At 44.3% G+C, this 23666-nt stretch overlaps 1 protein-coding gene across 5 annotated transcripts in view; it reads right to left on the minus strand.

Moving 5' to 3' along the window:
• The window catches only part of DIP2C (disco interacting protein 2 homolog C), a 223146-nt gene that overhangs the window by 33303 nt on the left and 166177 nt on the right, over nt 1–23666 (minus strand). For all 5 annotated transcript variants that reach the window (XM_068145741.1, XM_068145742.1, XM_068145740.1 and 2 more), the window contains 14 exons: nt 17763–17886; nt 17097–17206; nt 15690–15792; nt 15274–15338; nt 13436–13529; nt 13205–13324; nt 12352–12466; nt 10245–10384; nt 8568–8704; nt 7800–8008; nt 6857–6971; nt 4161–4362; nt 3306–3415; nt 1310–1390 (listed from right to left, as the gene is read on the minus strand). In XM_068145741.1, coding sequence (XP_068001842.1) covers nt 1310–1390; nt 3306–3415; nt 4161–4362; nt 6857–6971; nt 7800–8008; nt 8568–8704; nt 10245–10384; nt 12352–12466; nt 13205–13324; nt 13436–13529; nt 15274–15338; nt 15690–15792; nt 17097–17206; nt 17763–17886 — 1725 coding nt within the window. The remainder of the gene's footprint in view (nt 1–1309; nt 1391–3305; nt 3416–4160; nt 4363–6856; nt 6972–7799; nt 8009–8567; nt 8705–10244; nt 10385–12351; nt 12467–13204; nt 13325–13435; nt 13530–15273; nt 15339–15689; nt 15793–17096; nt 17207–17762; nt 17887–23666) is intronic.

Here is a 23666-nt window from a genome sequence, read left to right on the forward strand (position 1 = left end):
TTAATCAGTCCTCTGAAAAACGTGGAGATAATTTAACTAAGGAAGCTTCTTCTGAAGATGTGCAGCTATACTGACACTGGACTAGAGATGAGTTCCATCTGAGTAGCCATGAATGTGGCCAGAGTGATGCAAGGTCTGGCTGTCCCTGTCACAGCAGACCTGCCAGTAGGCATGTGCTTGAACTTGGAGCTTCTTTCAAGAGAAAGAATTGCTGCAAATCCTGTAAAGATGTGCAAACTTTGTTTACATGTAAGACTTCTGGGGCATGCTGCATGTGGACCAGGGAGCAGACAGCGTTTATACAAAGTGCAGGGAAGCAGAATCCTGCTGCTGGACAAGCACCATGGGCATGCACCACGCAACTATTCCCTTGGGGTCTTTATACGAGGAGCCCCGCAACATGAAGGTGTCCTGCAGCGTGAAGGCACTGCAATCCCCCATGACAAATGCTATCCAAATTGTCAAACAGCCTGGGGTGCCAGGAACACGCTCATCTCGGTGGGTTTGTTAGTCATCCCCTGCAGGATGCCTGGCTGGTTTAGAACAACGTGTACAGACAATGTGCAAGGGAGACCAAAAGCTACAAACCTGAACTACAATTCAAGATGGGTACCAACACCTGCCACTGCTCCAGACCCCTCCTCTCCTAGAGACCCTCACACACGATGTATGTTTCCCAGTTTGGATAGATGTGCCTGATGTACTGTGGCAGAAAATCTGACTTTCCTTCTCTGCAGTGGTAAGCAATGAAACACTGTGACAGGCTGGCACCTCATGGAAGCTACACAGAGAGATTTCTTACTGATCCTCTGCAGACCTGGATGGATTCTGGGCATACCTCCTCTTCTCTTCACTTCCTTTCCCCATTCTTACACCATCTCCAGGTGGCCCAGTCTCAAAACCAATAATCATTGCTTTATTTAGGGAAAATGCTTTGACTTTGCCAAGTCTCTGCTTTTCAAATTGAAAATCAGGCTGGTGAGCAGTATCAGGTGCTCCTCTTTGCTATAGGAGTGATCGGTATTGAAGGAGATTTGCATTGTCAGCTCACCCACAATGTGTACGTGGTGGAAAAAGTAATGAGGAATGTGTAGGGCACAGAAGCAACCTGTATTTTGACAACTGGCAATGCTTATTCTCTTCTCCTTTCTGCTTCAGAGAACATTAAATATAACTGCTGAGTATTAAAGGGAAAGGAAACAGAAAAGTCCTTTTCAGCCACAGCACCCACAGGTGCAATGCCAGCTGAAATGCCAGTGTGCCATTTCCCACACCACAGCCTGGCAGAGCAATGCTCTGAGCTTCTTACCCTGCAGTTGAGTAGAGTGTAGAGTACGTGGTCAGGGGTGGTCTGAGCTCTCCACTGCAACACTTCTGAGAGGAAGAGGAACTAAAATAAAGCAGAGTGATGGTCATGACTCTAAACAACTTCTTCACTTTAAAACCCAGGTACCTATTCTGGCTAGTTTAGCTGTGTCTTTCTCATTTCTATGCTACATTTTACATCTCTATCCAGAACTAATGATAAATTAAACTTTATTAGAATAAACCAAACCAGGTTGGAAGAGACCTTCAAGATCATCGTGTCCAACCCATCAACCAATCCAACCCACCCAAACAGCTAACCCATGGCACCAAGCACCCCATCAAGTCTCCTTCTGAACACCCTCAACGACGGCGACTCCACCACCTCCCCAGGCAACCCATTCCAATGGGCAATCACTCTTTCTGTATAGAACTTCTTCCTAACATCCAATCTGAACCTCCCCTGGCACAGCCTGACACTGTGTCCTCTTGTTCTGGTACTGGGTGCCTGGGAGAAGAGACCATCATCAGTCTGTCTACAACCTCCCTTCAGGTAGTTGTAGAGAGTGATAAGGTCACCCCTGAGTCTCCTCTTCTCCAGGCTAAGCAGCCCCAGCTCCCTCAGCCTCTCCTCACAGGGCTGTGTTCCAAGCCCCTCACCAACTTTGTTGCTCTTCTCTGGACTCGTTCCAGCAAGTCAACATCCTTCCTAAACTGAGGGGCCCAGAACTGGACACAGTACTCGAGGTGTGGCCTAACCAGTGCAGTGTACAGGGGCAGAATGACCTCCCTGCTCCTGCTGGCCACACTGTTCTTGATGCAGGCCAGGATGCCATTGGCCTTCTTGGCTGCCTGGGCACACTGCAGGCTCATGTTCATCTTACCATCAACCAGCACCCCCAGGTCCCTCTCTGTCTGGCTGCTCTCCAGCCACTCTGACCCCAGCCTGTAGCACTGCATGGGGTTGTTGTGGCCAATGTGCAGAACCCGGCATTTGGATGTGTTCAGTCTCATGCCCTTGGATTCTGCCCATCTGTCCAGCCTGTCGAGGTCTCTCTGCAGAGCCTCTCTACCCTCCAGCAGATCAACTCCTGTCCCCAGCTTGGTGTCGTCAGCAAATTTACTGATGATGGACTCAATGCCCTCATCCAGATCATCAATAAAGGCACAGGGCCCAGCACTGATCCTTGGGGCACACCACTAGTGACTGGCTGCCAGCTGGATGTGGCACCATTCACCACCACTCTCTGGGCTCGGCCCTCCAGCCAGTTCCTAACCCATCGCAGTGTGCTCCCGTCCAAGCCATGGGCTGACAGCTTGGCCAGCAGTTTGCCAGCAGTTTGGCCAGCAGTTAATTATCTTGCCATCACACACACTCATAGCAAGGTGTTTTCACATCATGGCAGCATCCTCTCTGGAAGTGAAGCCACTGCTGGGACTATGATCTATTACCACCTCTACTTTCAAAGCAACAAACCAGTTGTTACTGATCTCTCTGCATTTAAGCATGCTTTTAACTCTGTAACTTCCTCACTTTTTCTTACTGAAAATATATACATGTTTACACAATTTAGAACTTACTAATGCAATGACTCACATAAGCCCCTAAAAGAACTAAATTTCAACTTAATTTATAGGGTCAAAATAATGACAATTCAGCCAGGGGCCACATGTGCAAACAACATCCCTCGGATCCACTAGAACTAGTGAAGAGCTGTCCTCCAGGGTGGTTTGGGGTCGAAGCCCTATTGAGCCTTTCCACCATGTTTGCCTTATGTCTTATGTAAATTTATTTACTTTTAAATCCATACAAACAAAATGCAATGAACTCCCCTCAAGTCTATTTTGTATTTGTCAGTAAAAGGGCTTCTGAACTATTTTAGTGTGAATAAAACAAATCCTTCAACGAGTTCTGTAGTCACAATTATACAATCAGTGCACCACCAAATGTCCTGATCTAAGCAGTTTAACACAAGCTGTAGCACAAAAGCTTAGCTTACCTTTCTGGCTTGGTCATTATCTTCTATCTGCCCCAAATCTCTACCACTGGCTTGTGCAATTCTTTTTCCAGAGACCAAGTTCCCCACCATCACAGAGGCAGGGCCAATTTCTAGAATGAAGCAGAAGTATGCTAAGTGCAATGAAAACTCTTTGTTTGTGGATGACAATTCTTTGTACTTTTCTTGCATTACATCATGTTTTCCTCATTGCTATCCACAACACCAAATCCTGAACACAGCTCTGCTGACACACAATTTGATTGATGGGTAAGAAGGAACTTGGATGACATTTAGGCCTGGCTTCATCCTCTCCAAGCAGATCTAACTGAGAAGCAGACCTAGCATGGGTTCTCTGCAGCCAGAGACACTCCTTCTCTGCCTTGGTAAGAGGATCTCTTGGATGATTCAGCTTCTAATCCAGGCATGTCCATTCAAGTACCTAAATCCAGAGATGTATCCAATTCACGCTGACCTTTTAAGTACTTGCTCCTCCAACACTGTTGGGCAGTGTCAGCAGTCCTCTTCCTCTCTATTTCTACTTTACAAACTCAGCCATCAAGTAAACTCAGATGTTATCTTTATCTGTTTCAGTCTCTATTCATCTTTTTTTCAACATAACTGAGCAGGAATTTGCAGGAAACTCCAGGAGTGGCCTCAGTGCCTTGTAGAATGATAAAAATGTGAAGGTACTGTGAAGGTACTTCTAGCTTTTGCCAAACCCAATGATGTCGTTAACAGACCTGGAATGTTTATCAGGGACAGCGAATGGAGCCAATTCTCACCTGCATTAACAGTACGTACAGTACCATGAGCATACAGCTTTAGTCATGGTCCCTTTGCCTCCACTCATCTTACCTGGTTGTTTTTGCCTTGGTTTAGGCAGGTTTGTGACACATGTGTGGGGACACATCAGCACATTACAAGGATGCAGTGATCCTTCCAAGAAGAGCTGCTTGGTTTCTGACAGGTGTATTCCTCCCAGTGGTGTCTTGGGAAGTGTGTTTGCTGGTACCAGTGCTAAGCAGTAGACTCCCACTTGATGAATGCTGTCAATAGCCTAAAAAATCAGGAAGTGGATGTTAATGAGAGGTAAATTCCTCATCATTCTAACAAGCACACAGTGCCCTGAATTACTGCATTAACTATCCCTGATCATCAACTGGCAATGGAAAGGCACTTCAGCAGTGTCAGTGACAAGAAGGCTCTTTTCAGCAGGAACAGGTGGATGGCAATGTAATACTGATGTTACTCTTCCAGAAGAAAAAAGAGCAGACAAAAAGCTGCTGATAAATACACATATCTATTAAGCACTACTCTCTAGGCAGCCCTTTTAGGCACACATTAGTTGGAGGTAGCCTGGAGATTTATTTACCAAGCTGGGCTGGCAGCCCACATGAATCTGCAGAGGGCTCAGAACTGAGGTTCAAGGATTGCTCTGGGCTAAACAGCCAGTCCATCTTGCAGAGCAAAGGCAAAGGTCAGAGGCTGCACTCTCCCACCACATGCCCACCGATGGCTGTAGCTCAGGCATTTATAACTCTTGTCTAAGGTAAGAGCAGCTCCACTGCCCGACTGCTGTGCAGAACACAGGCAGGAGTGGGAAATGACGACGTGAGAGAACACCAGCAACCCACCCGCCTGACCAAAGATCTGTTGGCTGAAAATCTGAAAACAAGAATCTTTGAATCTTGTAGTAACCATGTTAACTGTCTCACAAGTGCAGTAAAATGCCTCACTTTCTACAATTCTCTAATGCACAGCACATGCCACCAGGCAAAGGTGACTATCCCTGGACTAAAATAACCAGTTCCTTTCCTTACATTGGTGAAAAACAGCATCAGTGAGATAGAAAAGTAACTTCAGACATCCATGCAGACTGAAAACCAAATTTCAGACAGCATCTCTAATGAGTAGTTAAATGTTAACAAATATAATTTACTCAATTTGCATTTTAATGTTTAACTGTGAGAGAGGTGAATGCCTAAGCCTGTCACCTTCAAGGCAAAATCTGTCTTCTGAGAATCAAATCATCACTTACAGTTGTGTGCTTAAGTGCAGACCAACAAATTACTGATTATTTCTACAGAGATTCTAGGTAATGCTTTGCTCCTGGCTGCTGTTTGATTAATTGTTGCTGATTTGATTGCAAAATTTCCTAAGAAGGAATAACAAAGCAGTTACTTATTTTGCAGGCATTGCAGTTTTAGTGGTGGTAGGTCTCATGGTAGTGTTGGAAGACCTCACTGCTGGGCTAGGCACCTTACCTGAAGGATCAGTAGCAGTGAGACTCATGGCAGCCAGCACACACTGCCCCTTGTTTCTGACACTATCTCATCACGACAACGTCTGGAGGCTCTGCCAAGCCGTCATGAACCACGGGATCCTCACAAAACCAGCTTGAAGGGAAATGGCTGCAGGGCAGCACAGGGCAGGGCTGGCCCAGGGCAGCATGCACAGGGTCTCACAAACATCATCAGCCATGAGTAGCAATTTGGTAGAGTTTGTTATCATGAATGTCACTAAGAGTCACAACTCAAGGGTGATGTTGTTACATTGCTCATTGCTAGCAGAAGATTCAGATACAGCTGGCTGCCACAAGTAACAGATGATCAGGTATAAACAGAGCTGAGACCATTTCAGAAGGTAGCCACACACAAACCTGTCTGCATTTTCACTAAACCTATTGCTTTTGAGTGAGCACAGGCTCATGGACAGAGGAGATGGAAGGTGGCTGCTATCTACAATATCTCTTGCTTTGTGTGTGTGGACATCAGAGTTGAAAAAAATCTTAAACTGGACTGCAATATGCAAGGAGAAGATTAGGATTTTTTAGTGTTCAGTTGCTTCTGTCTTCTGGTTAAACTGCTGAACAACAAACATCACCAGGGTGGGTTTCATCACAGTACCTTGCATGACCTACCAGGCAGCTGGAATGAAATTCCTTGCAGTAAGTGTTCTCCTCTCACTGTAGAGACCTAGATACTTCCCTTCATTTCAGTGGAGACAAATCAGCATTTTTAGGCTGTTTTTCTTTCAGTTTATTTTAGCTATCAACACGGGGCACTAAAAACACATAATTATCTCCCACTGATTAAAAAAGGTAAATCTGGAGATTTAGCTCAGATATGTATAGCTACTTTTCACGAGGTCCACTCCATCACTGCCGTTAAATATTTAGGAAGAGACTTTGGTAGCTTCTGGCAGTAAGAGTATACTACAATCATTGCCCTCCTGAAGGATTGGTTGACTACACCCTTAGAAACCATATGCTACTTTCTCCTTCCTATTACTTACTTTTATCTCTGTTTTCTTACACCATCTCTGTTTTGTTACACCATTTTGATTAGGAAAAGGATCACACTACATGCAGCCCAGACAGGAGCTGTCACTCATAAGATTCTAATTTTGTGCTTATTGGGTGCAAGTACAACTGAAGGTGGACTTAGAATTACACAAAGACAAATATCAATTACCTTGGGGGGCTGAAAAATCAATAAAAATAATATAAAGCATGGGAAGAATAGCTTCTAAACATACATAAAGAACAGTACCTGGAGTACTCTACTCATCCATTGGAAGCTGTCTTCCTCTGTGGAATCTGGCCTCTGCTCAGCAACAATGACTATCCTCTCGTCGTGCAGCACGCTCACTGAAAACACTGCTATTCTGCAGAGCAGAGGGGAGAAGGGTGCTTAGTGTAGGCAGGTGGAAGAGCCTCCACCTTGATCCTTCACAGCTGTCATTTTGTTATTTGTTACTCAGACAACTGGTGCATCAATTAGTATTGCATTTGGGGGAAAGGCAACAGGAATGGTTCTGGGTAACGTCTGGAGGAGAAAGAGAGAGCTTTGTTCTGCACTCATGTAAATACAGGCACCACGTCACAGCAGGGCTGGAGAAAGGAACGTTCTTGGGATAGGGAAAGCACTAAATCCGGGTCACATGAAGGGTGTTGTTAGGCTGTTACGTATCAGCTGGCATAAACATTTTTTGGCCCAACTTATAAGTCAGTCACTGCACCATCCTTTTTGGGGAGGTCTGCCAGGTGATCAAGTGTGAGCACATGCTACAGCACTAGACTCCTCAGACATTTCAGATATTTCATGCTTAGTTTCAGCATATTGGGAAGGTCACACAAAGAACTGCTGCTCCCTTTAAGAACTGCTATGTTAGGTATATCAGAAACATTAAATTCAGGAAGGACCCTCTTGAACACCCTCAGAACCTCAAGGACCCTCAACACCTTCAGAATTAAACAGCTGTTCTACTGGAGATTTTAATAATCACAGTTTTGGACCTTGGTATCTAAAGCCTGCCTCAACACTCTCTTAGGTTTCACTTTGCTGTCTCTTGGTTCTAGCAACACGAACAGCAATAGAGGGAAACCACAGTGACAGATTAGGCAATGCCTTCTGAAAGTACTTTGTGTCACTTACACCTGGGCTAAGCAAAACAAAATATTTCTACACAGTATAAGTAAAGAAAGGATCAAACCTTCCCCTGTAGACAAATTTCATTGGTTCCACAGCCAGTGCCGTTGCTACGATGTCATCAGCATTATGTCTTCTTCCACTGACAACCATCAATCCATCCATTTTGCCAATGACAAAGACAAGTCCCCCTGGGCCTATGAAGCCTAGTAGTCCAGTCCTTATAAAAGGATATTCAGTGATAGGGCCACCAGAACTGGTCATAGGAAACACCTGTAAGACAGAGAAGCACAGCTCAACTCTAGCGCGGAGAGTATTTCAGGCATGGTTTCTCAGATGGCGTTTCTGGAATGAAGTCAGTTGGTCACCGGTGATGCTCATGGCCATAGAGGCAATGTCAGGAAACTCCCAGACTAGTCTGTGCCATTTTCAGTACCTGAGTAAGAGCCAGTTCAACCCCACTGTGCTCACCAAACACATTTTCCCTAACCATGGCTCTGTAAATTATTTAGCTAGCTTGTAGACTTGTAGAGTTATCACCTTTTTAACTCTTCCTGCTTTCCTTGTGATTGCTGCAGCCCCTGATATTCTTTCAAAATTGAAGTAAAAGCTCTTCAGAGCCACAACTAAACCCACATAAAGGTCTACTATTTCACTTAATGAAATGGCCTTCAGTGCAGATTATCTGGCTAGAGTACAGGTCCCAAGCCACAGGCACTGATTATTACTGCCACTCTATATTATTAGTAGCAATACTTTATGTCAAGTATTATCTCAAAACAGAAAAAGGTTAAAAGGCAGGACTTTATACAGCATTTTTAGGTCAACTTACCTCAAAAGTATTTTTGGTCATGCCTGAGAGTCCATAATATGATGTACCCGTTGCAATAGCACATACACAAAGTTCTCCTATTTCATCTGTTTTGCAGAGCTGAGGAATTCCATCTGGCTTCACTGAACACATTATAGCTAAAGGGAGAGTAAAGGACTTTAAAAATATTATAAAAGGAACTACAGAGTAACATAAACACTGAGAGAAAGATACCACAGTGGAGCTGACATAAATTATATGCAGACTAAAGTCTAACAACTGGATTCTTAAGTATTAAGGTGCTCAGCATTATCAGGTGTTCTGCTTCTATAAAGAATGTAAAGATCTTTGCACAAGCTCAGTCTCTACACTGATAACAAACCCTATCTTGCCATGCTCTCTGACATTTCAGGTGGTCTGTAATACTGCTGTGAAATGTGGCCGTGTTCCCTGCTTTGCACACCACAGCACAGATTTGCTGCAGTCAGTGCATAATGAAACACCAGAATGGAGTTCCTGATAATAGCTGCACTGCCAGGGAGGCAGGCAACCAGAAACACACCTCTCACAAAGCAGCAAGTACTAACAGAAAAGACCAAGATACTCCAGCAGCCTAGTGAGCTAGTTTTACTATGAATTTATCAGAGTTGAGACTACCTCTTGCTGGTCTTAGAGGACAGCAGAGCAACCAGGAGCAAAACAGGAGGGATTTGGAAGCACTGCTCTGAGGAAGGAACACTTCTTTCTGTCAACCATGTAAATAAGAATCAGGTGTGCTGCTTTAGCTAATAAACCTTGGAGTCCAGCATGTGAAGACTTTGCAGTTGCAAAGAGGGTATGATGGAGATCAGAAGGGAGATCAGAAATTAATCAGAACATCTTCTTAAGTACAAGTGTAAAGAGTCCTGAGTGACCTTTGTCTCACTCCAAGGATATGCAGCAGTGAGTACATCTATTCAGATTGTCAGAATGCAACAAGAAGTGCGAGGTGGCACATCTGTAACAACTGTTAGACAACAACCAATCTCATCTTCCCTTAAGCTGTTAAACCTGAGTTCTTTAAGATGCACCATTATGTTTGATTCTTTTGGTGCATAAGAGACATTCTCTAATGCAGAACTACAGCAATACCCCTTCCTAGCTTCTGTCACATCTCATCTCAGATCTAGGTCTTATGAAATTATTGATTTCTCCTTTAAAAGCAGTGCTTTCAGTTTGAATCAAAGCAAACTGCTCAGTGATGCCTCCTTTTTCTAGTAACTGGGTGGCAGCACAATGGAAAACCATTCTGCAAGCCATCAGACAACAATTTGGTTGATCCTTAGCACAGACTATGAAAACTTTCACTAGTAAGTCTCATCTGGGTCAGGCTTACAGATATTTATTTACAGCCTCTAGACATCAGAATCCAGCTCTCTTATTTTCTGTACCAACATCTCCCAGTTAAAGAATGGATGCTCTGCTGTGGTGACACCTCTAATGCAAGTGAAGACAGCCACTGAAGTCAACAGAGAGAAGAACCTCAGGGTTTCCAAAACATGAAGTTTTACAAGGTGATGCTTGAGGTCTAAAATGTTTTCAAGTACACATGTTCTAACCCCAAAACTTCTTGTCTGAGCAAACTTTGCCCACCTATGACTTTCTACAGCTGATTAGCTAAATTGATGAATCACAGTAAGTTTAAAGACAGTTCCTTACCTCCTGGCATCACTAAGCCAACATCCTGGACAGTCAGAACAGAAAGTTTTTCTTCAGAGTCCACTCGAATCACTCCATAAGTGAGACCATGCATGGACAGAACTCCTCTGCCTGGTGGCTGATTGCTGTCATCTGTTGGCCTGTAACCATGGGTTATAACATCAGTGCTCCAGCAGGCAGACCCCTACTGCAAGCACTCCTCTACCTGAGAGTTTCAAAGTTCACTTTCTTTTTTCCCCTGCTAGACCTGACAGAATCCTGGGTTTTGGTCATTTCTGAGTAATCACATCTGACAGCTCTCCCACTCAATAGCCATCCATATGTAGGGGACTGCAGAGGTGAAATCCAGCATCTACCCCAAACAGCTTGCCTTTAATTTTCAGATAGAACACAGTTTGGTTACCCATGTAGAGGCTTCTTGCCTTGTTTAAAAGAACACTGAAAAGCAGCAAGGATGATGTGGAGGGAAACTGCACTCTAGATGTTCAGAACCAATCAGTAAATAATGCTCTACACGTTACCTGCTTTGGGGAAACCAAACCATCTGCAAGACTAACAGCCTGACTCTACCACACTGGGATCAATGTCAAGATCAGAATGTAAGTTTGCTGTGTTTAAATCACAGATGTGAGTTCCAACTCCCAATACTTAAGTATTTAAAACTGCTGCACAGAAGATACTGGGATGTAATAGATTCCCTAAGAAGTACCTGTGGAAACCGCAAGGACTTTACCATCTCTATTTTAGTGCATGTAATTGAATTCTTCCAATCCTAATTGACCCCATGAAAATGCAAACAAATTACACCTTCATCTGTCATGGTCAAAATGCTGTGGATGCAGGGTCTTTGCAATGCCTTTGTGTGCTCAGGTTCACTGCCGCCACACCATGCAGTTCTGCAGCATCAGCACAAACTGTCTGTCAGCTTGGTTCAACACAAACCCTCCTGATTTATCAGTGGACACCACTGTACCTATGCAGAGTGTGGCTTGAACCAATGAACATTGCTGTATGGATGGTATGGAGTCAAGGGAGCATGGCAGGGCTTTCCATGTCTGGAAGGATTCTCACACTGTCCTGCATTTTAAACTGAGAGCCCAGATGCTGCCTGGAGTGTGGATAATTTCCCTGTGTGCAGCAATCACACTCCAGCTATTTTCAAGATGGATAAACCAGCCAGTATTTAGTTAATGATTCTGCACTTTTTCCTAAATAGACCATCATAACACAACTATTTTTTAATATGTTGTCCTTTTATATGACATTTCTCCTCCACTGTGCTCTGAACACCAGCCAGGCTTTAGCCAATCACACTCCTGTGAGCCTTGCAGCAACTGGCACCATCCATTTCAATTAATAGTTTGTTCAAGGCATATTTCTCAAGTGACATTGCCAACAAAGAGGGATGTGGGCACACTTGAAAATGCATTAGAGCATTACAAATGGTGCTAGTAAACAAGCAGCTGTGATAAATAATAATCCCATCATGTTAAAGGAATTTTCAGCAACATTATTCATCAACTTGCTCTCATCCTTGCTCCCAAAACACACATGTCACTGCCCAAGAGAAGAGAGGCACACATGGCTGCTCACAGCCTTCTGAGGGCAGAGCCCATCTGACTTACATTTTCTTGCATTACTCATCATGTCCAGAGACTGCTAAAAAGAAGAATGGGCACAGCCTTGAGAGACACTGGCTGTGTACAGGATGGGGGTGCCAAGGAGGGTAGCTGGAGTCACGAGGACTGCAAGGATCATGTTGGGAGACTTCTCTATAGAGCTACAATGACTTGGCCTGGGCTAACAGCTTCACCTGGGTCAGCAACAAGTGTTGTGCTTACAGTGGCATTTTTCCACTTCTTTTTGCAGAATTAACTTTGGCATTTCAGACCATTTAATTTAAAATGAGATAAAATGACAGAAATGAAAACTAACTATATTATATAGCTTTCTCTACAAATCCCCCTTGTCTCTTCTCTCTTGTTTGGACACACTCAAGATGAACCCCACAACGTCACTCAGAAGTGTGCACACTCAGAATGAGCCAATCTTCCCTTGCTGTCCAGATCACCACAGGCAGCTCAGTGCCCCTGAGCTGACACAGTACCTTCGGATGGCCACAGTGAGAGCTTCCGGAGAACTGGCGCAGGGACAAATGACCTCCTGTCTTAGACCTTTACTTTGGAAGACATTGAGAAACGCATCACAGGAAGAAATAGACCCTGGGGTTAAAAATTTAAAAGTCAGAGGAGAAAACCAATCTGATTTCTGAAGTGGTGCTATTCAAAGCACAAGCCTAGTTTTGAATAAATGGACTTTTCAGAAGTAAAAGACTCCAGCAGGACCTGTGTGCACTGGAAAGCAGTCATAGCTGCCCCAGTGATACACACATACAGTTGTGCATGCACAGAGCATTGAGCATACAGTCCTTTCACTATGCAGGGAAGCCATTACTGCCAGATATACACTATAAATTTCATTGCAGTTTTCTTTTTTAGGGTGAAGCAAATTAAAGATATACTCCAGAAACTCCAGGCAAACTACTACAAACAAGCAGAACATCTGCATGCTGCTGTCAACACAAGCAGGTTATGCTATGAATTGTTCTGAAGTGATGCAGATGTGGTTCTCTAGAGCAGCAGACATATTCCCCCCAGCCTCCTCAGTTACTTCTGCTCCTGCTGCCATCATTTACAAGAGAGGCTCTAATCTCCTCCATAGCTTAAGGTTATTTACTTCAGTTTGTCCCACTAAGTAACACTGGATTGACTGCAACTCGCATCCTATGGATTACCAGGTTTGTTTCAGCAGTAGTTGGAAAACATATTTAAAGTTCCCTCATTAATTAATTTTTCCATAAATATCATATAGTTTGCACAAGACAAACTCTGTAACTGTCTTAGCTACTGAAGGCAGCAAGCACTCCCTGTTCCCTGCTGGCCTGCAGCAGCAGAGCTTACATGGGTTTGCTCCATCAGCCACTATCAGCATACGCAGCGAGGAAAGGTTGATGTCTCTCTGATCTCGGTGTGCCACCAATGCCCAGTGCATGTCTCTGGATTTTACACAGGCAACTTTTGCTGCAAGAAGAACAGGAAGATTACTAATACACCATATAAAAGCTGTGCAGCTCTACTACCAATTTGCACCTTTGGTTTTGACTGTCAAGCACACTTTTGTATATTCCTTACCTTTGTATTGACAGACTTTTTGTATCCATGACAGTGGATTCACCTTCATTAAGGAGTATGGAATACTTATCACATGCATCATGTTCATGACACTCTGAAATCGAATGAGATAAATGGGTTTTATACAACAATTGTGGTAATTATTGAGATGATGTTATGGGCAGGTACAGCGATGCAAATCGCTCTGCACTTGTTTTATTGTCACAGCTGGCAGGAATCTTTTCCTATCTAGCTTTCCACATTAAGATGAAACAGAGTCTCATGTGCTAGTGCTTTAATTAAGGATTAAGGATTTAGACTAATCAGATCATAACTTTGAAGTGGTGCTAAATAAAAGGAAACATTTTCTTCTTATTTATACTCTAAGCAATTCACTTTAAACAGAACTAAGCGGACACTGGATGAACAATGTCTGCATGCTTGCTGTGTAGTTCAGTGTCACCCTCAGGCCTGTTAAACTTCCTAATACCTGAAGAGCCTTTACTCAAAAGGACAAGTAACAGCAACATCCTGTCTAAAGAAATCCACCTCTGTGAAGACTCAAGATCTACTAACAGTAAGTGGGGCACAATTTATTAAGAAGACAGTAGGTGGAGAAATTTGAGTCACAGAGATCAATTTATTTTAACAGAAAATAAATGAGTAAGTTTTTAGTTTTTCTCCGGGTCATGAAAAGTTGTATGAAGTATAGAAAAAACAGCTGAGTGAAACCAATGACAGATCCCAAGCTGATCTCCCAGGTAGCGTGAGGTAGTCCATTTCCCTAGTGATTTCTCAGTCTTACTGCTATACAGTCTGTAAATGACTTCTGCATGACATACATCTTCTGAGGGTAACACGACTCCACTCATAGCAGTTCAGGTTAAATACAGGTTTTGGAAAACCTAGGCTTGATAAAGGTTAAGTGTGCCACTGGATTAGTCATCTACATACTTGTAGAACTGCAGAAGAGTCCTCCTTTTAGTCTGGCACAAGCATAGGTAGAGTAAAAGCACTTACAGGCAAATAGTGAAGAAAATGAAGTTCATACCAAGATGGATAGCAAGAAACACACAACACTTCTGCTAGATGCTTGCTTTCAACTTCAGTGATAAAGTTTTCCTTACCATGAGATACTGATGGGTATTAAACCTGATAGACTGTTTCTGCTTCTGAAGTGTTACTATTGCCCTTTGATACTAAGAACAGTATAGCACTGAGTGGGAAATGCATATTGGATTCCAGGGCATCATAGGAGTGGGGTCTGTACATCCTTGGACCCCCCAAAACTGACCCTTCAAAATACTGTCAGTTCTTTAAATGATCAGTGACTAGTAAGCACTTTGTGAGTCACTGAGAGCAGCAGCCCTTAAAAATGTCCATTGCCTGACACATCAACCGAAGAAGACATCTGAAGAGCAAGCAGACAACTTCTGCAGCTCCAAGTATCAGAAATGCTTTAATGTTAGCAAACTCATCTGTTGATATGAGTTATGGCAGAAAAGCTAAACAGTGGCAACGCAGCTGTGCCATTGAACCACATCCTTGCAGAGACAAGGACTAACTGAACTTGCTCCTGACAGAAAGTCTGACCTCAGAATAACACATCAGTAAGATCAGGGTAAGATGCTAAGAATGGCCAGAGTATTTGACAGGATGCATATAAACACACTGGCATCTTTTCTGTGCTCATTATGGGTAAGTATACTAGCAGAAGACCATGGGTTTAGGTCATGTATGTTTTGCTTCCAAAGCAGAAAAATTAGAAGGAACTGTAGGACATGGCAGTTTGTGACAGCAATAAGCATATGAGGTTAGTTTATTTTCAAATACTCACACAAAATAAAAAACACACTTACTGTAAGAATCCCATGCCATAAGCCAACATCCTTCTTGAAATCCAATACATTCACAATTGTTTCAGCTGTCCAACAAAAACAGAAGAGTTTATTTTTCAGAACATGGCTTTGGCCCAAAGTAAACCCACTCAAAGGAAGGAAGCTTCAGTATAGCATGACTGATAACCTCAAAGCTTCACTTCCACAGTAAGTCTCCACTGCAGGATCTGTACTGGCTAGGACAATTATTTCTATCTCTCAGAAAGGTGTTCCAAATGGGCATATTTTCAAAAACAATTAAAACCCCAAAACTGAGTGTTTCAATCTAGGAGCCCATGACAGAGATCTAGGTAAAAGGTAAGGCAGGAGCCTGCTGAGAAGCACATCGCAATTCACACTTGATGCTGAGGAGGAAGCAAGGGATGTGTACTTCATACCTTCTGTGTACCCACATGCCTGGGTCAGAGCTTGGCAGTGTGTCAGCAGTGCAATCCTTGTCACAGTCACCCCAAGCACACTTCCATCTTTACATGTTTTGTACTAAAAAGAAATAGGCAGGGGAAGTCAGTGTGCAGTAGTTGTCCTATTTCTGCTATTTATTAGCTACGGTGTAGGTGAACGATGCACACAGCTAATGACTCTGGTTTAGGGAGGCAGCAGGACTGAGGAGTTTGGGAGGCTTTTTTTGCACTGTTTTCAGATAGCTCTTCTCTTTCTGACTGAGATTTCCCAGGCTTGGTAGCAGAAATCCACCTGCTGTTTGAGTACAGGCATTATAGAAAACTATTTCTAACAGCTGTGATCAGGTTAATGACTAAAGGACTGGCTGGATTTAGCAACTAGTAACCCAGTTGAGTCTGCTAAGGGCTCAAGTTAGATTTTGTAGTACAGCCAGCCAACCTGAGCTTCTCTCTTCTGGTACAGCATAGAAAGAGAGCTGGCCACAGCCCTTCCTGGGTGCTGTTCTAACAACCTATATGTGCACAGTCCAAAAGACACAAGCCTTTTGATCAGAAGCACATGGAAGAGTCAAGAGAGAGTGGCATAAAAAAGAGGTAAGAGATCATTGCTGATGACTGCAATAATTTTTGCAACTTTGTGCAAGAGTGGTAATTAAAGTAAATTGAACATTTATCTTTCTCCATGATGATCAAGATTGAAAATGGAGGCATCTCTGGTGCTGTAGCCCAGTGCTCTGACTGTGTGAAGATAGGAAGAAACCTTTGCTCCATTCACTCGAGCTTATTCCCTTTGAATAGTCATTTAGATTCAATACTAACATCACTGAACTTAAAGCTTTTAAGTCTACACAAAAGAGGCAAAAAAAGAAGGGGGGAGGGGGGAAGCATAAAAATTTAACTTTAGAGCATAGCTAATTTTCCCTTCCTGATGCTGGTCTTTCAAGGGGAGTATGAGTCACAGAGCAGTAGGTGACAGGCAAGCATCTGAACAAGAAGATCCTTCTCTTTCAAAAGGGTTTGAAGGTTGTGATATGAAAGCTGAAGCTTCACTGTGAACTTGCTCTCTGTTCATCTCAAGGCTAGTGGGCAAGCCTGCACTGTGAACAAGACCAAGACTGGCCAAGGCAAGTTTACTGTAAGTTTGTATCAGCCACACAGATGATGTGAAAACATTAATGCTAGAAACCCCCCAAAGGCAATTTACCATTTCATTGATTTTTCTGAAATCAAGCCCAGTATCATTTGTTAGACAATGGCACTTAGTAAAAGGCTAACCCAGGGTGCTGTTTGCCTCTGTGACTAGTGAATGAATGATGATGTTTACCTAACCCAGAAGTGCCATCTGCAATGACTTGAGGAGAAGATGCATCTTCATTAACTTACCTCAATGTAAGCTGTGTCGTTGTTTGCATCCTTGATGTGTGGGAACCAGTCACGAGGCGGCTTGGAGAGGTGTTTAGACTCTGTGACAAACCACAGCAGCTTTGGCCAGCCTGAGGTACAAAGAACAGACAGCTTTTGTGGAGCTTCTACTGGATAAGACAAAGCTCCTCTCCACCAGAGAGTCACCACTACCTAAAGATGCTTCTCTTAAGCTTCAGTACTGCATGGGAGAGATTGTCCAGAGTTGCTTTCTTAACGTGGCTGTCGTGACCTTCTCAGACAACTCCTGACTGGGCTCTAAGCTGTTATGGACCCCAATGGTTTGCTGCCACTCTCCTGTCAGAGGCTACTGCCCCTACCAGTCAGCTATGGGGCTGAACTGTACCAATACTTCTCAGCTAGTACAGTCCAAAGTCTGTTGGCTCAATCTCACTGGTGGCCACAGCTGATGTCAGCGGTGCCACAGAGCCAGCAGGGGATCAGACTAGGAGCATTCACACTGCTCAGCAGCCATGAGGTGGAAGCAACGACATCCACCAGCCAGCGGCACACGCAACAGTGGCAGCTGCATGCCACAGCTGCTCCTGTAGCAAGTGTTTCTTAATGGGCCTGATCCTCACTCACTACACCCAGAGCAGTGCAATGCCCCCTGACACCTGTGCTCACCTTTAAACTGTGGGATCTCCCCGGTGGGGCTCTTCGGCAGTCCTTTATGGCAGGCATCACTAGTCAAGGCCACAGTAACTCCACAGCTCCCAAGCAAAAAGCCTATCTGCTGGCTTCCTGCATCCTAAGAGATGACAAAATGAACATATAGCTGACGTGACTGCAAGCTGAAAATGTTTTTGTCCTTTGGTGCATTATCTTGAGAGGAAAACAGTCCCCTTCCTCTAAGCACCTTAGCTGATTAGCAAAACTTGTCTGTGCATCCCAAAGGAAATTCCACCACTGAGATACCCTCTTGTTTGCAGCCACATCCATCACACAGCCAGCCAGCGCCGCCGGATGGTGCCTGCTCTCACAGCTCTTCACAAAGGAGGAGTGGCTGGGAGGCTGGAAGGCTGTGCCATCCCAGGGGATCTGACACGGATCTCCCAGAGTTCAGCGATGGCAAGGCCATGCACCAGCATGAGCTGGGTGCTGACTGGCTGGAAAGCAGCTTTGTAGTGAAGGACCTGAGTGTCCTGGTAGACACCAAGTTCAAAATGAGCCAGCCATGTCCCTTGTACAAAAAAAGCAAATGGTATCCTGGGCTGCATCAGGCAAATATTGACAGCAGGCTGAGGGGGGTGATTATTTCCCTCTACTCAGCACTAATGAGGCACATCTCAAGTGCTGAATCCAGTTCTGGGCTTCCAGGTACAAGACATGGAGCTACTGGAGAAAGTGCAGCAAAGAGCTGCTATGATAATTAAAGGACTGGATCATCTTTCCTGTGAGGAAAGACTAGGAGTGGGGACTGCTCAGCCTCAAGTAGACAAACATCTGAAGGAAGAGTGTAAAGAAGACCAAGCCAGGCTCTTTCCAGTGGTGCCCAGGGACAGGACCAGAGGACATAGGCACAAACTGCAACAGAAGATTCCTTTTGAACATCAGGAAACAGGTTTTTTACTGTGAGGGTGACTGGCACAAGTTGCCCGCATATGTTTTTGAGTCTCTACCCTTGGATATAGTCAAAAGCCACCTAGACACACTCCTGGGCAATCTGCTCCAGGTAGTCCTGCTTGAGCAGACAACCTTCTGAGTCCTCTGCCAATCCCAGTCATTCTTGATTGTGTGCCAGCTCTAGGAGATAATGCTGGGTATAGATGCTTCCTCCTGGGGAAAGCTTTCAACCCTTAGGACATTCTGATGGGCAAACAGTGGTGACAGTGTTCCTATTTGGGCTGATCTAACCTGATCTGTCAATAACCATTTCACTGAGTAGTCACAGACACACTTCAGGAGCACTACAGAGAGCCAAGTGCCCATTAGAGAAAGCAGATTACAGTTTAGGGAAGCATCAAGGGGGTACAGGCACTGAAGCCAAGAAGCCATGTAATGATTTGCAAGACTAGGCCATCGCTGTTCTTTAAGAGATGCTGTGCTTCTACAGCATTATGCCAGCTTGATGTATGTCTTCTCATGATTCTTTCGCGACCCTTACATCTGCCCACTAGTCTCTTCAGCTGAGTAAAGCCCTGTGCTCAACAGTGAGCTGAGGATCTCACAGTATCAACACAGCAAAGCAGTCTGCTAGTCTGTGTCCATCATTCCCACTTCCAGTCTCACATCTCCTAAGCAATTATCACCACCTCCTGCCTGCTTCTCGTGGCTTCACCCTGACTTAGAAGCCAAAAGTACTGCAGAGAACAGAGATGTGAGGAAAGAGTCGACACTCCCCGCCCGACGCAGGTGTCCCTGTGATACCTGGAACCACAGAAGCAATGGTTTCTAACTACTAAGTGGTGGTGAGCTACTGGACTGACAGCCAGGAGATGGAAGACCTGAAAGCACCTCAAGCTGAGAGTTTTATACATCCCACAGACACCCTGCAACCTTCCCTGCACTCATGCACATAAGCAAGATACTCTGTGCTGTTCCTCATAACTCAGCATGACAAGCCTAGAGCAGTGAGGACCTTGGGGAAGACTTCCAAGTCTGACAAGTTCAGTTTGAGTAGAAAATGCAGTTATTTGTGTGAAGCAGACAAAGCTTCCTGGACCAGGACAAAGCCAGTAGACTTTCAAGATGTTGATTACTTCGGAGTTCAGAGATAAGCTCTTGGCTTCTGAGCAATGTAAAGAGAATGCCTGCAACGCTGAGGAATGCTTTTCTAAGTAGAGAAGAAACCAGATCATCTGCTGCCAAAACATAATTCCAAAACTGCCATCCCCTCCCCTTAGTTAAAACCCCTCTCCTGCCTGCAAAGGGAAGAGATTTCCCGGACACACTGTTTTGTCAGCAGTGTTGTTTTCTATTTTAGCAGTTTATGCTAATCTGCTACTTTGGCAAACACCCCCCCACCTGCCACAAACACTTTATTTTGTGAGGTCACAAAAACCCTCATGAAGTTGCAGGAGACCAGCTGAAACAACTCAACCAGCACAGTCCCAGCTGCATATGGGGAGAGACTCGCCACTGATGCTCATTGTCAAAGCCTTCACAATCCACAGATTGAAATGTCTTGTAATGCAGGTGGAAGGCAAAAGACAGAGCTGAGGTGTTGTGCTATGAGGTTTGAGCTCAGCTCATGACTTTGGAACTATCATTTTATGTTTCTTGAAGGCACAGCACTCACTGAGGTATGAAAAATGAGGTCTCTATAGCTTTAGACTATGGCCGCACACAGCTGGAGAGATCAATCTTTCAGATGAGTGATCTGGAAGTCCTCTCTCCTGTAGATAGCCATTCAAGGTTCTCTAAAGACTTTTATTAAAGGTTCCCTAAAGGTTTTCATCAGTACCTGGAGGCAAATTGTCTTCCTGCTGCAGAGAGTGATAATTCACTGTCAGGATAAAAAAACCCACGTGTGGTTGCATTTCAGCCTGCTGTTAACATCATTTGATAATGCTTTGTGAGAGGGTGTGTGGGAAGGAAAGCAATGACGACCCCTTCTCAGTGAGTGAGAGTGCATGTCCTTCTCTAATAAGGAAGGAAGGAGGAGGCAGCCTGTGCAGACGCTGCTCTGATGAAGGGTACTCCTGTCCACTTGCAGATCCCAGACTGCCTTCAAAGGGAGTTCTGTGGTGAAGCATCGGAGCCTGAACTGATCTCATTTTGTGTTACGATGCTGATTTGAGCTCTGCCTGCTCTTACCTTACCAAACATCTGCTGGGACAGAACAAAACTCAGGCACAGTGTCTGGAGTGGCCCAGAGCTGCTTGCTGCAAGCACACGCGGCATTAAACCCAACAGGGCAGGAAATGGCGCTTTAAGTGAGACAGAGATTGTTACAAGATTGCATCGCATCCCCTGCTACAAATACTCACTGCCTATGCTAAGAGGCCATAAAGATCTGTGAGGAATTGCTTTTCTTCACATGCTCACAGCATCTGATTGAACAGAATGTACTTGGAGGACAAAAAAGTTATTTTCAGATTACAACTGATTAGCTCCCCTGACTGTATCAGAGCAGAGTAATAATTTTCATGGCATTCATCACATGAAAAAAGCATTAACCTAAGAAACAGAAAGCAAAAGATTTGAACAACACATTTTAAAATCCTCTCGTAAGGAAAATAATAAATCACAATTTGAAACAGAACTTGACATGCTGAAAACTCCCTCTCCTCTACTTTGATGGCACAGTCTGTGATGTACAGCCTGCAGTTCACATCATCTCACACAATTTGTGATGCTCCAACTTCTGACAAGATGACCAGAAGTGGCAGCTCTGAAGAAGAGCTGCTGCATACAGCACACTGCGTGCTAGTGGCTGGGAAACACAAAACACGTGGAGAGAGTGACACTGTGCTGAAAAACAAAGTCCCTGATACAGGCATTGCGGTGCCATTACTGCAGGGGAAGAAGAAGAAGAAACAAAAGATGCTGTTTGCTCTGTCACTGCAGTGACTGTGGAGCCCCTGACTGCTGCTTCTGGAATAAAGAGCCTGAGATAGCAGGTTTTAATTTTAGAGCTGATTTCCCAAGTCTAAACAGCCAAAGACATGCTGAGACCAATGCCAGGGCCCAGGGTTTTGCTGACCCCCAGGAAGCACTCTGGGAATAAAACTGAAGCGGAGAATGCTGCATGGCTGCTGGGTACCTACCCAGTCCACCCAGACGCCATCAGACTGGTCTCCTGAAGGTCATGGAGGAAGGACAACTCCTTCTAGGGATTCTGTCGGTGCAAAGGCAAAAAGCAAGGGGAGATGGATCCTCATTTAATCATGATCTAGAAAAAGGCCCTGCCAAAGTCTTTACAAAATAACAGTCATGCTACAAAGGGAAGAGAACACACAGAAAACCCAGGGGCCTTGATTTCCATGTGGCCATAGATGCTGCAGAGCGATACACAAGCCAAAAGACTATCTGGCTGCAAACATTACTGCTCAGTTTTAAACTGCCAGGCACAAAAAACAATTGCAGAGAGCCTGGAAAAAACTCTTCTTTATGAAAAATTAGAGCAGTATTAATGCTGCTAATCCAAAACTTTAATATAACTTCCTGAAATAGCTCTTCCTGTATCACCTCATTATTCTGTTAAGTCTGTAGGAGCTTGAATATAATTTTTGGCCTATTTTTAAATTCACATCTCTGTCTTCCAAAAATTAAACTAAAAAATGGCCACTGCCAGAATGCACTGAAGCCTGTAGAAAGGGGAACAAATAATGGGAAAGCATAAAAGAACAGTTTAGGCCATTGTGTGGTGACACGAATGACATCTTCCCACGGATGCCAGAAGCAATCTGCTGCCATTTGACCAGGCAGAGGTATTCCTTCTGGGACTACTCAGAATACGATTTTCATCTCATTCTTTCCACTCCAGTTCCCATTCCATATAAATAAATGCAAAAGTATTTGCAACAGTATATGCTGTGAGACTGCCTAGCTTTATTTATAGATCAGAGATCATGTTGCCTTTCTAACTAGACCACAGACATCTCTGTTATTGTTTTATTAATTCGATACTTAAACATTATGGAACGACCTTGGCAATTGTTCAGCTGTCCAGGACTGCAGCTATCTGTCAGCTTCGTGCATGGGTAAGCCTACATTGATACATCAACATATACCCACTCATTTTAACATTAAATAAGAAAACCCACCACCCAAGAGGTTCAGGCAAGTTAAGGTAAGAATACTTAGTGGGACAGCTGGATTTTACAGTTTGCTGGATGGATGTGGTACCAGATGTTCAAAAATTAATCAAATTTACACCTCTCCATGTACTTTAAAATGCCATCAAACTGGGAGGCATACTATTGTATTTTTTATCCCTCAAAGCCAGGCTGCCTCTGTGTTGAATAATGAAAGCAGACTCACCCCTGTGAGCACTCTCTCTGACATTTAACACACACACACACACGAGTGTGCTCCTGGATTTTCTTGCCACATGTGAGCTCTCTGGTTCATGCTGAAATCATGCACCCAGGTTAGGCAACTGCCTTAGACTGTCTTAGGGCACTGCACTCATGTGTGAAAGCCAGGTGACAGCCTGACACAGACCCACTGCGTTTGTACTGAAATCATTATCTCTGTTCCTCAGCCGTGTCCACCTTTCAGTGCTCTCAAACACAGTATCTCACAAATGAAGTAACATCACTCTGTTCCCCAAAGCAGGCAGACTTGTTGAGGTCCCATTCTTTCTAGTTTCTTTCTTTCTAGTTCACTTGTACTTTTCCTTTAGTCTTAACCAGTTAAACTGGGGCACTTCTCTCCTCTTTGCCTCAGCTGCCACTGTCCCTCCACCTGCTTAGTGACCCTCCTGTCTGCTCAGCTGGATTGTGCCCTTTTGTTATCTGACCCACTCCCTGTCCTCCATCTCTCTCTACTACTTCACCAGTTCAGCAGACTGCCCTTTCCTCTACCTACCAGCCCTCCTCTCCCCTGCCAGCATCTGGTTTCACCATGGCAAGGGCCCACCAC

This window comes from Melanerpes formicivorus, unplaced genomic scaffold (assembly GCF_026170545.1).
Source record: "Melanerpes formicivorus ecotype bairdi unplaced genomic scaffold, bMelFor1.0.p_v2 SCAF_13, whole genome shotgun sequence".
NCBI lineage: Eukaryota > Metazoa > Chordata > Aves > Piciformes > Picidae > Melanerpes > Melanerpes formicivorus.